The 13,766-nt window shown below is 42.5% G+C and overlaps 1 protein-coding gene across 1 annotated transcript; it reads right to left on the reverse strand.

Annotated features, from left to right (window-relative positions):
• Positions 1–3,096: 3,096 nt before the first annotated feature.
• Positions 3,097–13,472, reverse strand: fem1c (fem-1 homolog c). Its single transcript, XM_079368449.1, has 6 exons — positions 12,100–13,472; positions 7,638–7,807; positions 7,362–7,550; positions 6,591–7,102; positions 6,047–6,223; positions 3,097–5,099 (listed from the first exon to the last, which is right to left on the reverse strand). The coding sequence occupies exons 1-6, from the start codon at positions 12,641–12,643 to the stop codon at positions 4,835–4,837; spliced, it is 1,857 nt and encodes a 618-aa protein (XP_079224575.1). The 5' UTR covers positions 12,644–13,472; the 3' UTR covers positions 3,097–4,834.
• Between the last annotated feature and the right edge of the window lie 294 nt (positions 13,473–13,766).

The following is a 13,766-nucleotide window of genomic DNA, read 5'->3' on the forward strand; positions in this document are numbered from 1 at the left end:
AAATGTAATGCAGAGAAAGTAGTGGGTAAAGTAGAACCATGGGATATATCAAGATTAAGTTTTTTATGTTTTTTTTTTGTTGCATATGCACAACAAAAGGCTTTAACTTTACTCATCTGTTTAATATTCTCTTCATCCTGTAACACACAAATAACTTCCTGTGCTGATTTTGTCTGTATCTTTTTCAAAGTCAAACAATAAAGGTAGCTTCTTGCCACTTTCATGGCTGGGACCTCATGGGCAAACCCTCTGACTCACTCCACCCCCTCCCTGCTGAGCTGACAAAGGACTTTTTCTAGAAAATCTGGCTGTTATGCTCACGCTAGTCTTCCTACGTACACACTTGAATGAGGCACCGAGCTCATTTCAGCTGCACTCCTCTCTAGCTCTGCACCTCGTCTTATCTCTCCCTCATTATGTCTACACGTCTTGAGGGCTGACAGCACCGCTAACCTCTATTTCAAGTGTTAAGTGGGTCTGCTCCACATGAACACTCACATGTTTCACACTTTTCTTTGACAAGCTTCGACTTGTTCGCAGCAAGGAGACCCAGAAACACCTACACGTTATGCTTCACCGTTACCGTCAAAGGGTGATGTTGAGATGCCGAAGAACTCTTAGGTTGCTTAACTCAGAGGTCGGGAAGTAAGATGAGTTATAGAGATGTGGGTGAACTGATAAAGTTCACAGTAAGATGCTACTGCTAACACTCGGTGAAAATTAATAACCATGTGCCCTCTTTCACCTTTTAGAAGTGCTATTTATGGCGTTTAATTCTGGGTGTGGCTTAAATAAAGCAAAGCAGGTCAGTTCAATGACGCTTCCCAGAGTTGCCCTGCAAGTTAACCACACCCCAACAAACACCCTCTGTGCACCTTTGTCTATTTCATTTTCTCTTTCAAACAGGTTTTAGTGAAACAAACCATTATCCAGGATGAAAGACAAGCAGTATGATCATTAGATTAGATAGTGTGTGTTGTTCTGATGATAACACATCTGGGGGGGGGGGCAAAACATCACCTACCCAAACCTGCTCCGCTCTCCCACAAAAAACCAAGTTCACACACACAGCGCTTGTGACTCATCTAGAAATTCCCACTCTCTGCGTTGCAAGAGATCCTGTAACAGTGACTCATCAGAGAGGATTCAGAAGAGGTGAGACTTACAGGGAAAGAGGTTTTTTTTGTTTTTTGTTGAGGAAACAGGTGGTGAGAATCTCAGTGTGAGAAAGAAGGGGCGGGAAAATCACCTATTCATCTTTGCATTTGAGGTTGTTGATGATCAAGACATAACACATTGGGATTTATGTTACGTAAGAAATGCATAATGAAGACCGTAATCAATACTGGTTTCCAATGAACCTCTTTACCTTTACTGTCTGCGGTCCCATTTTAACAAGAACATGGCCATTCTGTCCCTGTTTGCGGAGGAAGCCGCACGTATATTTAGCTGCTACTGTCTATTTAGACATTATATGACCCATATTCATACTCTTGAACTCTCATTTCTAAATTTGGTTAAAGTGTAATTTTGGTTATTTGTAAATTTGATTATAGTGTTTGTATATTTGCACATTTTCTTTTTATATTATCTTTTTATACTTTGACATGGCATCTGTTGCACTGGATTGCTCTAACAGCATTTCGTTGTACTTGTACATTGACAATAAAGATATCTGATCTTATCTTATCTTACAAAATCAACACTGAAACACAAAGTCTAACATTATTCACCTTAAAAGGGACAGAAGGAGAAAGTCCACCACTAGGGAATACGTTTCACCATTCTTAAGTGGTTTTACACACATAGGCGAAAAGGTCACCCTCGGCATGCATGACCTAGTTGCGGAGATTTATAACCCAATTATAGCATCCATATCAGAATCTCTGTTAAGGTGGTAGAAGCTTCCCATGTCTTAAATTGGCCGTGTCAATATTAATATAATGAATGCTTTAGCCCGATGTGGTTATCGTTCATAATCTGTCTTTGCACCCCTCCAAAAAGAACTTAACCGTGTATTAGTTACTGTGGCACATAATGTGATGCCTGTCCTGAATAGCTTCGCTGGGCTGGGTTTGTTATTCCCTGTAGTATAAGCAAAAGGTTCTTATCACCAAGTAGGTAAATAATGTCAATCTCTCAACAAGGAAAAACAACCCTAGTTCTCTGGAGAGCATCCAGTCGGCCTCCGTTGTTGTTTTTTTATTACTGAAAGCCGCGACTGCTGAACAAACACGCCATAAATCAGCATGTTTTTATTTGGGACAGTTCTTGGAAGCAACTGAATGCAAAACATGAGCAACTTCCCCTGCAATGTCAAAGGTTGCTCTGGATACATTCCAGTCTGAGGGGTCCTCAGAGTGCCTGATCCCAGATCAAGTAACCAGAGTGACACTACCACGCGGGGACTCCTGAGGTAAAAGAAGCCAGAGCATGGACTGGAACAGTCTGGAAATGTAATGATACGCATTTGGAAATTTGAATACTTGAAGCAGGCACAGAAGCAAACAAATTAAGTGGTCAAGGCAACGTGTACTGCATCAACTTTTAAAATGATTACCAACTGCTAGTTTAAGTCCTTATTGAAAGAAAAAATAGAAGTACTTTATTTTGGATCTCTTAAAAGGCCTTTATCTTTACTCCTCTATGAAGGTAAAATGCATCTTTGGCTTGTGGACAAAACAAGACATTCAAGGATGTTAGGAAACCAAGATTGTTCTTTTTAATGAAGCTTCAGAACTTAAAGCTCCCATGAGGAGTATTAACAGGTTATAAATCAGAAATGGAAAGGATTGTTGATTTATTATCTACAAAAGCTAGCCCAAACATCCGGCAGAATATTGATTATTTTTATTCTGCATCTTTTCACACCTTGAGTGGCTGCACTGTGGGAGGTGTCAGAGATGCACACTGATTTCACTTTCACAATTAGTGTCACATTTGACTGTCTAAAGAAGCACGATTAGATGAGGTTTTTTGTAAGTTTGTCATAGGAGCTTTAAATAACTTAAATATTTGTGTTTAGTGTAAACAGATCTCATGAGCACACATTCTTAAAACAAGAAATAAGGAAGAAAAGACATGTGGACAAGGAGACAAGTGCAACATGGGTTTATTGTCAAACTGGTTATTAAGACATGAACTTGATTAATGCCGTATCAAATCTTTATCTCCGCTGTGGTAAAGTGCAGATTCAAATCATGTTGCCCTGGGAGTCCTCATACATTTTCCATGTCTGGTTTTGAACTGTCAGGTTTAATAGACTGCAATATGAAATCCTACAAATTATGAAAAGCCCTTTTTTTCAACGCACACATCTAAAGCTAATGTGCAAACAAGATAATTCACAAAGCTGTACTAGTGTAGATGTCGAGGCGTCCTCCCACTCATCTGCATCTTCACTTCCCATAGAAATGAAGGACAGTTGTACAAAATGATCAAATGAAAGGTTCTCTGCCATGACTGGTTGTTTGATATGTGGCTGCTGCTGCTGCTGCACATGCACAGTGGGATGATGTTGGTAACCTACCCCAGATTTTTTTTTGATCATGATTATTAAAAGAAAGATGGCATTTTAAAAAGGTCAGCCATGTATGAATGTTAAGAGGTCACTTCTGTGTACCAGCCAGCACACTCTCAGGCTGTTGTAGACAGTTAGGTTGGCTGCTGTGGTTTCTTGTGGCAGTCGTGTGCATTATGGAATTGCCGCACGTCAACCAAAACCGTTGTCCTCAATCATTTGTGTAGGCTAAAAAAAGAACAAGAAAAAAAAAGAAGAAAAGAAACAAAAACCACTCTGCAGACAACAATCACTCACACTCTTAAACAGAAACAGACACATTCACTCAATCATTCCCTCATCTTACAACAATCAGCACAATGGTTTTGTACCCTCTTTAGCGTCTTTGAGAGAAGTAAAGGGGCACTGAGGAAACGGCAGCAATGAGGTAAACACAAAAAAAACTCATGAGATATTGCACAGACGAGTGCCGGCACAGAATACAACAGTCTGTCTTTCCAACAGCCTAGCCTGTGCATAGGAAGAATAAAGCACTTACGGTGTTCGCAGACATTAAAAACCTTCTCGTAAAGCTTTGATAACAAAATGAGTCTAGGCTCCACACCACGTGGCAGATGCAGGTTTGCATGAAGAGAGCTAAATGTATTGTAAAACTTAAAAAAAAAAAAAAAAAAAAAAAAGGAGTAACATTATGATAACCTTAGCAAGGGTCCATGACTGTTGGCAACAGTGATGGGACCAAAAAAAATAAAAAAAAATAAAATAAAAATAACCTGAAGTCCCAGCAAATGTAGAAACGCTTCAATCCTTGCTTTGAGAAGAGAGAAGCAGGCGAAGTTGAGGCCGGGTTGGAGCCAGCATGGAGAAAAATCTCTCAAGTTTCAATCAATAAATAGCATAGTGGAATATGCAAAAAAAAAAATCTATTCTTTTTTTATAAAGCAAAATTATGTAAACCTCTCGCTCAGTTCATCCCGAGATACTACTATGTTTGTCCAAGTTGCAATTCACTCCTGTCCTGATACATCTCCCACAGTCAGAGCTGTGCAGAGAGCAAACAGAGGGAGAAAATGGGAACTCATCGTCTCAATCGTCTTCCGTTTATTTTCGTTGACTGAGGACATTTTTGTTCGTACGAGTCTTAATCTCCAAGCAGTTTGAATATGCAAAACTAACCCACACGTTTCTGTCTGTAGCTCCTTAGACACCTTGTGGGTCAGGTGTTGAACTGTAGCACTCCGTCATCCACTCAAACGTAATCACACCGCCATGTCTTTTTAATCAATCCGTTCCCCTCTACTCCTTCACGATTCATTATCTGTGGAGCAAGACGAAGGCCTCCAGTTTCTCTGGGATGTTTCCCCGGTAATCAAGGTTGTGCTTGATGATGGCCCTGGCGGCGAGGCACTGCAGCGTGGTGTGGTTTATGGGCTGGATGACGTTCCTGGACAGCTCCTTTTCGTCCAGGAGGTCGCATGCCGTTTGCTGGAAGGCGTTGGTGCTGTCGAAGTGAGTCCCGCATGAAATCAGCAGGTTCATAATGTCAGGGTGACCGTTCGTCGCAGCTATGTGAAGGGGACTGGAGGGTGGAACGAGATAAAAAGAGTTGAATTAGAATGTGTGACAAGATATTTCAGCGAGGGTTTGTCATAAAAAGGGATGTACGCAATAAGCAGAGTAAACGACTCAACGTCACGCTGTCGAGGTTGGTACAAGAGTTTAAAGTCAGTATTAGATGTATATAAATGCAGCCTCTTAATGCCAGACAAATGCTGCATGGAAGCTGTAACACAACTAGCAACAGCTAAAGCTGTGGTTACTACCAGGATTTAAACCAGTACAGAGTGACAGCCCACTGAGTGGCTCAGCCTGGCAGCTTTTATGATGTAGAAAGTGGAGATAGAGTTGTATGAAGGCTGTGTCAGGTTCAAGTGGAATATATGCCAATGTGTGACCAGAATAGACAAGTGAAAGTCAACCTGCAAAGACGACCAATGTCTTGTAGCGCGAGCACTGCTAGTGTTAGCCACACACACACAATTTGATATCCTTTAGCCACAGCTGCTGTGAGCCTGCATCTAACTGCGTGAACGAATTGTGCTCAGTTCTGACGCCTCCGAGCAGTTTCATCTCCCAACAAGCTGACTGGTCTGAACTCATTATTTTTTTGTTTAATGGACAGTGAAAGTATCTACAAAGATAATTGCTGGTCATAATACAATGATGCTTTTAAGTTTTATGGGAAATACAGATTACAGATTCTCTGGTGCAGACATAGATGTTCCAGTCTGGAACAGTCGACCATTACTTCACTTCATAATCTGCTCAGAGATTTAAAAAAAAACTAAAACCTTGAAAATCCCCAAAAGATCTTTGTATCCCAGATTAACCCATCGTCCCCTGTTCCTACAGAAGACTGTTAGTCTTGAGCGCTATCTTCTTGAGTATTTCTCATTAGCATTATTAGTCATTATCCGTCTCAGTGGAGATAGATTAGCATGTTATGACAGCTGTAAACATACAGACCTGTTGTCATCCTCGTCTCGGCAATTCACATCCGCCCCACACTCTAGAAGGATGGAAGCGACGGTGAGGGAGGGGAACTTGCAGACGGGATAGCGGCCCACACACGTGGTGTTGCGATCGACTGCGAGGTGTAGTGGACTGTAGCCGTTCTTACCACACGGCTGGAGCTTCAGGAACCTGAAGAGAGGTCAGCTTTTAGACAAGAAACAGCTACAAGACAGACAATGAATAACAAACATCTTTGTCACGGTGCTACACAAGTACGAGACAATATCCCATCTGACTGAGAAATCAAGCTGAATTGATGTTATGTAGAAGATGTGAAATGCATTTTTTAGCCACACTGACACTCCGCTGTTTGCTGTAAAAATGCTTCTGGAACCTGACTGACAGAGCGTGAAAAACACATTTTCAGAAATGAGGTCAGAGAAAAGAGCTGCCACAAAAGATCTCCTTTTTCCTTTAAACTAACAGACTTAGGATGTCTCTCTACATTTAAAAATAACAATTCTGAAAAGACAAGTTGTAAATTCAGGAAACCCACCTATAGATGGTTTCCTTCTTGAAGTGGTCCTGCTCTGTAGTACACTGCACCTTCTCTAAAAGACAAATAAGGTGCAGGATGATTGACAGCGCCTTGCTGAGCTGTGCAGGGTCAGGAGGCATGGGTCCTTTTTGTTTAACGGCACGTTCAATCTCCAGCACGCTCTTGGAAAGGATTCCCATCAAGTCCTCAAACGACACCGATGTCCCCAGGAGCCCCTTGGCCCTGTCCTGCAGCATGAAGGAGAAGAGCTCAGCGAACGACAGTAGGCTGGAGGCTGTCATGGGGCTGAGGGGGTCCAGGTTACTTTGCTGCATGTCGAGCGCATACTTCCACAGATTGATACAGCGCTCAAAGTTCCCAGAGTCAGCGTACACCGCTCCTCGGTAACGGATGTAGTACGACGTGTCCGGGTGTTGGGGGCCGAGGATTCTCTCACGAATGAGCAGCGCCTGCATACGCATCTCATCCGGGTCCGATATCAGCCCGTCCAACTCCTCGCCATTTATTACCTTGAGAAGATTACAAGGATTAAAACATGGGCGTGCAAAGTCAGGAATGGACAGCTGCGTCATGTTCTCGGTGTTATGCTGAAACTAGTTTGTCTTTCTTACTCTAGATGTGAGTGCTTCTTAATTGTGTGTGCTAACTTTACAAAGATTTTAACTTTTTTTTTTTTTTAAAAGAGTATTCAACACAGAACAACACTTTGGTAGCATTAACTTAACCAAAAAAATAAAAAATAAAATAAAAAATCCCACAGACACTCACCTCCCTGGCGTAGTCGTATGCCATGATCAGCTGCTTGGGTTCGGGTTTATGCACGATGCTGGTAGTGTCCGTGTACCTGAGGTCCATGGCTCTTTTCCAGTACTTCAAAGCTCCGAGCAGGTCCCTCTTCTTGTCAACGAAAGTCGCTCCTAAAAGCTCCAGGGCGTCGATTCGTTCCTTCGGGCTCGTCTACAGAGGCAAAAAAGATTTTCATCCTCATCTGTATTCATACGAATCATCGCCCAAAACTTGCCTATGCAGACAAACCGCCTGTACCTGATCGTGAGTCGTCAGGTCGTCTACGATGTTGGTGTGTCCTGTGACACTGGCAGAGAGCAGCGGCGTCATGCCGTAGCCGTCCTGCTCCATCGACGCTCCGAACTGCAGTAACATCCGCATGATCTCCAAGCTGCCTGACTCGGCACAGTCATGAAGCGCAGTGTTACCTAGAAGGAGAAACACACAGCTCAATAAACTACAGCTGATACTTTCACCAGTAGAAGACGTGTTTTCTTAAACATTGATAAACAGGCTGAGGTAAGATTGGGTTGTAAGCGCCAAAGCGTATTTCTAGCGTGTGATATTCCAACTAAATCAGAAGAAGAGCAACAAACAGTAGTGAAATGCTCTTTTTTTTTTTTTTCTACATAAAGACCCAGAGAGCTCCCGTCGAGCTACTCGTGCAGCTGATCACTCAGCATATTGTCCTCCTCGCTCTCGGAATAAATTTGAAATGGCTGCAGATCAGCTGATACCACAATTATTGTGGATGCTTTCATCAAGTCATTGAGTTCCACTCGCTCTTCCACCCAGTGATTACCCATTCAGGTTGGAGCCGCCATGCTTACAGTCAGTGCGTGTTGTTCTAAACACTGCTCGCTTTGATAGAAAATAGCAGCTCATACTGTCCCTGGCTCCGGTTCATGTCCCTGCTCAATACAAGTTTTACACTGCTGCAGCCTTCTGACTTTAAATGATGAAAAAGCTTCGCACCAATTATGGTTGTCAAAACTTGTAACACGAGGTACTTTTAAAATAATACACTCTCCAGTATTGAAAAGCAGGAATGCTCTATAAATGATTCAGTCCTATTTTAACACGAAGCTGCTGCGAATAAAAGAGCAAGCAGCTCTCGCTTCCTCAAATGCACCTTGACAGAAAGTTGAAAATGTATTTGTGCAATTAAGAGTGTGCAAGAGGTTGCTTGTAAGGTTGAGGTAATTAAAAACAAGATTTTACAGGCGTCAGACAGCCTAAAGGTTAGGACGTGAGGAGGCGATAAACCTTGTGCAGTGGGTTCGAATCCGACCTCAGCCGTTTGCCGCATGTAATCCTCCAATTTCTCCTCCTGCCATTTCCTTCCTCTTATCAGCGGCCCTATTCATTGTAGGCAAACAATAATAACCCCAAACAATGAATGCCCAGGGCTACTACTTTAGATGCATTTGTATGGAAACGGTTTTAATATTAAGAACCTGGTAAAATCCTGGTACAGTGACGACCAAAGCACGGATTACTCTGTCCAACAATAGGCCGTCCTCTCACAATGAGCCATATATTCAAACAGTCCTTTGTTGTTTGTCTCTCTTGCTGGGTGTGTCGGATCGTAGGTGAGACACGGTGTTGTTCTTTACAGCCATCAACACAATAGAGCTCATTTCAAACCTTCACATGTTTACTCCTGTTCCAATAACACTTCTCTACTTCTAACACACCAGGTTAGCTGCTCTCTCTGTTCAGGAACATTAAGATTATCTTTTATTGATCCGCAGTGGGAAAGTCCAAAACATTAATCTTATCTGAGTGAATGTACTCAAGGTAACTAATATGTGCATTTAGTCAGAGTAAGTAGAACAGCTACTTTGGTGCTAAACTCTTGCAGTGCACTCTAATTATGGACAAATTTATCAAGGTAAAGCACTGTGGTGAACACATGATTACAGTACTGGACATCGCCAAGGAGCCTGAAGAATTACTGTCAAAAGTCTGAAGTTATAGTACTATTTGGCCTCAGTGTATCTTCCCTCTTCTTGTCCTCCAAAATAGCCACTCAAACCTGAGAATCCAGGTCAATCCTCAACAAAAACATTGGAGAAAAAAAAGGTTGCCAAAGCCGGTACTTCCTGGAGATAAACCTGCGTAGTCACGGTTCTGTGGGAACACTTCCTGATCGGATAGATCAAAGAAAACAGCCCACACACAAACAAGTGAATGTCGACAAAAAAAAAATCAATAATATAACATCCATCATTCTAGACTGACAACTCTCAGTACCTTGAGGCTGATCCATATCCAGGTAGAAGAGAACAAACGGGGTTAAGTCTGGAACTTAATATATCCAGTGTAGTTTTTACTATACTGGATATATATAAAAACAAGCTGATCAGATTCTTTTTTCCTGCGACTCTTCAAGGAGAAAATTGAGGGCAGTAGTGCTGTACTTTTTGCCCTAGTTTATTGGAGATGGACAAACAGTCCGTGGGTAAACATTGTAGGAAGACAAGATGCTTTGAAGTGATTCAAAAGTCCATGTTTTTACACATTAAAGCTAACTAACTTCTGTTTTATTTATATTTTCTGAGCCATCATTAAAAGCAGCTTCTGTAGGAGTCGACACTTTCCTGAAGAGATTATGTTCCACATGAATATTTCTGACGTGTTGGGAAGGTTTTGCCTGTGTGGATGATAATACGCAGTAAACATACAACATAAGTTAATCCTTAACTTAAATCCTTTCAAAACAAGGAATTAGCCCTAATACTCTTTATGGGAGTATGGGACAACAATGGGAACTGAAAATGTTGGTTATTCATGTGCTTTACCTTTGGGAGTGAGTGGGAAGAGGAGCACTTTATGATACGGCCAATGCGGGTCGCAACAGCACCTCAATCACAAGTTAGTCAACTTTAGATCCAGATAAGTCGAGCACCCCACAAAGAGGTGTTCTGCATGAGATTAAATAAACTACCACGTGTGCGTCTTCAGGCCCCGACACACCAAGCAGGTAAAGAACCAGTGGTGACGAAGGCCTCAGACCAGTTCATGTCTTGGCCAAAAAGTCGCACGAGAAACACACCGCAAAGACAACAGCGATGGCCAACCACCATGTACATTCTGCAGGTGTGAGAGGAAATAACCGTCCGTGCCAGCAGGCGGCAGTAGTTACGAGAAGACAATTTTCACACCGCTTTGGTGCACAACTCGTGTTATAGGTAGCCCACTAAATGAGAATGTGATAAAAGTGTAAGAAGAGACAGAGGCGACAAATAAGATGAAACTGCACTGATGGGTGAAAGCATGGGTACTACAGCGGCGTGCTCAAGGGTTCAAGAGCATGCTTTTCTGAACTTGTGTAGAGAGCTGGAGATAAATAGAACTGCTGAATAGCCAATCAGAGATTGCTCTCACTGATGCTGATTCAAGATGTCGAATCAGCCCAAAAAAAAAAAAAAAAAGGTTGACAGAGTCAGACAGATCACAAAAACTAGGGAGACGGCGATGATCTCCTTGGAGTGTCTGGGCCTTAAACAGAGAGCAGAATATAGCTTTTTAGGCTGTTTAAAAAAAAATAAAAAATCAGCTTCCATGGAGGTTTTCTTTCTTCTTCTAACGTGTTGCCTCACTCCATCAAATCAACATCCATTGTTTTGGATGTGTGCCGCTTCCTATCTAATATTAAACATCTGCTCTTTCCTGTTGGTTCAGCTGTTATTGGAAAGGCAACAGTCTGAAGAAGAACGGGCTTGTGAGGAGGTTTCCACCTCAATCAACACACATGATATGTACTGGCTGAATTTTAAGCATTGCTTTGTGCACTATAAAGCACCTGGTCTCCTGTTCTTTTTCTGTCAGGTGAAGTGAGTGGCACATTTCTATACTTACAATGTTTTTTTATTACAACAAGGTACCTAAATGAGGTGATCCAGGAATCAACAAGAACAAACCAAATGTAAAAATAAAAAAAGAAGTCAGGAGGCTCTCAGAGAAGGGAAACAAACTGAAGGTTTGACCCAAGTTTTAAGGTCTCATTTAAAAAGTTGTTGAGAAAATGCTTGTAGACGTATTTTAAGTGTTTGATAAGAGTGTACTGAGAAGGGAAGACATCAATCAGAACAAGAGCTTGATCAATATATCTACATGTAGATACATATGGGCACATCAAGATATGTATGTCATGTACTTTGAAATATGCGTCAATAAAAAGAAAGTTTTCTTACAAAAACTAAAGGGAGAAAAGATCATTTAAACCTGGTTTCTTCTCGTTGTCTAGTTTGAGGCACAATATCGCTTCAGTGCTTTTTTTTTTTAAAGGAACCATGTGGTCAGCCACTTCTTGTGAATAAAGTGAATAACCTTAAAAAGAACAACAGCTGTTTCCATGTATGTTTAAAATGCCATCTTGGGAGAATGAGATCTTTCAGACACACCCACGGACTATGAGCAGGCTTATAGTCATAGCAGCTTTCCATTGTAAAACCAGATGTTCACATTATTCTGTTGAGTCACTTCAAATACATGTTAAGTCTACATGACACGTCCATGTCCACTGAGCAAACTGAACATTTAGATCTGTAATCTGAAGGTACTTGTGATGTCTAGAACACAGTCCCTGTCATGTCTCTCTTCTTGGGTATCCTACAAACACTACATCTTAATGGTTTATCTTTTAAAGGTTTTATGATATGGGACTAAAGGAGCTCACTCATCAGAGTCAGGTGTAAACGTGCCCACAGCTCACCTTTGACACTCTTCCTGTTGACGTCTGCTCCTTTCTCCAGCAAATACTGCGCTATGTCTTTGTGTCCCTTGTAACAGGAGATCATGAGACACGTGTGGCCATGTCTGTTCGCCACCTCCAGATCAGCTTTGTGCTCCACCAGGTACTTCACAATGTCTAGGTGTCCGTCAAAGCAGGCTGCCCTCAGGGGCGTCGAGTTGGTGAGGGTCGTGCTGTTGACAGAGGCACCGTGGCCAAGCAGAGACTGGACCACCTTCAGGTGACCCGCCGCCGAGGCCGCCCACAGTGGGGGAGCTCCCTCGATTGTCTCCCCGTCGAAGTTCACCGACCCGCCGACCTCGACGGGAGCACTGCAGCACTCCAGCAGGTACTCGACCAGGTCCAGGTGTCCGTAGCGGGAGGCCATGAGCAGCGGGGTGGCCCCGTTCGTCTTCTCTCCCATCAGCTTGGTCACCTCGTGTCCATCTTTGTTCTCCAAGAGTTTCTGGAGCAAACGGAGCTTTCCGTCCCGTGCTGCGTTAAACACGGCTGTCTTTAAATCCATGTTTGAAAAGTTTGCCTCACAAATTTTTAAAATCAAAAAAGTCAAAGATGTCAGAGAGTGAGAGAGACGGTCAGAGACAAATCTGTGTGCAGCGTTGCTACAGTATGGACCCTTTGTTTACAACTAGCTCTAAACCAACTAATACAAGCTGTCCTTTTTTTTTTTTTAGAAATAAATTCACAGCAAGTATCTTTAGTTTTCAAAAACACCAGCTTGTGATGTGAATCTTGAACTCTTTTAATAATAATAACCCAGACGTTTGAGGCGACCCTTGGTCCAGTAATACATTTGTGACCGAGTTAAGAGTTAGCAAGGTGGCTAGTCAACTTCCTTGATAAATAAAAGCTAACCCCCAAAACTAGCTCCGCTTAGCTGACACACACTTGACGGGCTCTTTAATGCTCGTTTTACCGACACACATCCAGTGACATGCCTCGACCTCCATCAGCTCTGTCTCAACATACTCCCAACGAGGTGTTTGTATTCGCTTTCAAAGGGGGCCGAATAGAAAGAAAAAAAAATCAACCCCCCACCCGTAGCGCTGTGCTGCTGTTAGCTTATTAGCTTAGCCTCGTAAACCGACGGTTGGTGTCCAAACAATCCGAAGTTCGTTTTTCGTCCACAGATAGACGTCGACGAAGACACGGAAAACGTTACCCCCCCTTCAATGAAAACCAGAGCGTGAAGGTTGTACATTAATCTATACGGAGGGGAAGACAACCACCAGGGACGTTCATCCACCCACGGCCCGAGCGGACGATCACGACTCAGTTTCTGTCAAAACCTTACGCAGCCTGTTTTACTCCAGCGGCGCAAATGATTGACGTCTGCGTCGTCCAATCACAGAGCTGGTTGGACTTCTGCGTCGTCCAATCACAGAGCTGGTGGGCGGTTGCTTCGCCCATTAAAATAAAAACAAAAAAGGAGATCGTTTCAGTTTTATTAGTTGGCTTACCTGGAAATCTACAGAAAAAAAAGAAGTAGCACGAAAAAAGGGGCTAACGAAGAAAAAAAACATTAACATACCTCAATTAACTGCGGGATTAAAATAGCTTTAAAGTATTGTATGGCCGCATAAGGAACCTGAGGAGGCCTTGATTATATCACTCCCTACAGGGTAAAA

This window comes from Symphodus melops, assembly GCF_947650265.1.
Source record: "Symphodus melops genome assembly, chromosome: 1".
Lineage (NCBI taxonomy): Eukaryota > Metazoa > Chordata > Actinopteri > Labriformes > Labridae > Symphodus > Symphodus melops.

Coding starts and splice junctions, on each gene's coding strand:
- fem1c (XM_079368449.1), bottom strand. CDS start 12,643: ATGGATTTAAAGACAGCCGTGTTTAACGCAGCACGGGACGGAAAGCTC. Junction 7,103..7,361: donor CATACGACTACGCCAGGGAG/GTGAGTGTCTGT, acceptor AATCTTCTCAAG/GTAATAAATGGCGAGGAGTT. Junction 5,100..6,046: donor CGAGACGAGGATGACAACAG/GTCTGTATGTTT, acceptor TCCACCCTCCAG/TCCCCTTCACATAGCTGCGA.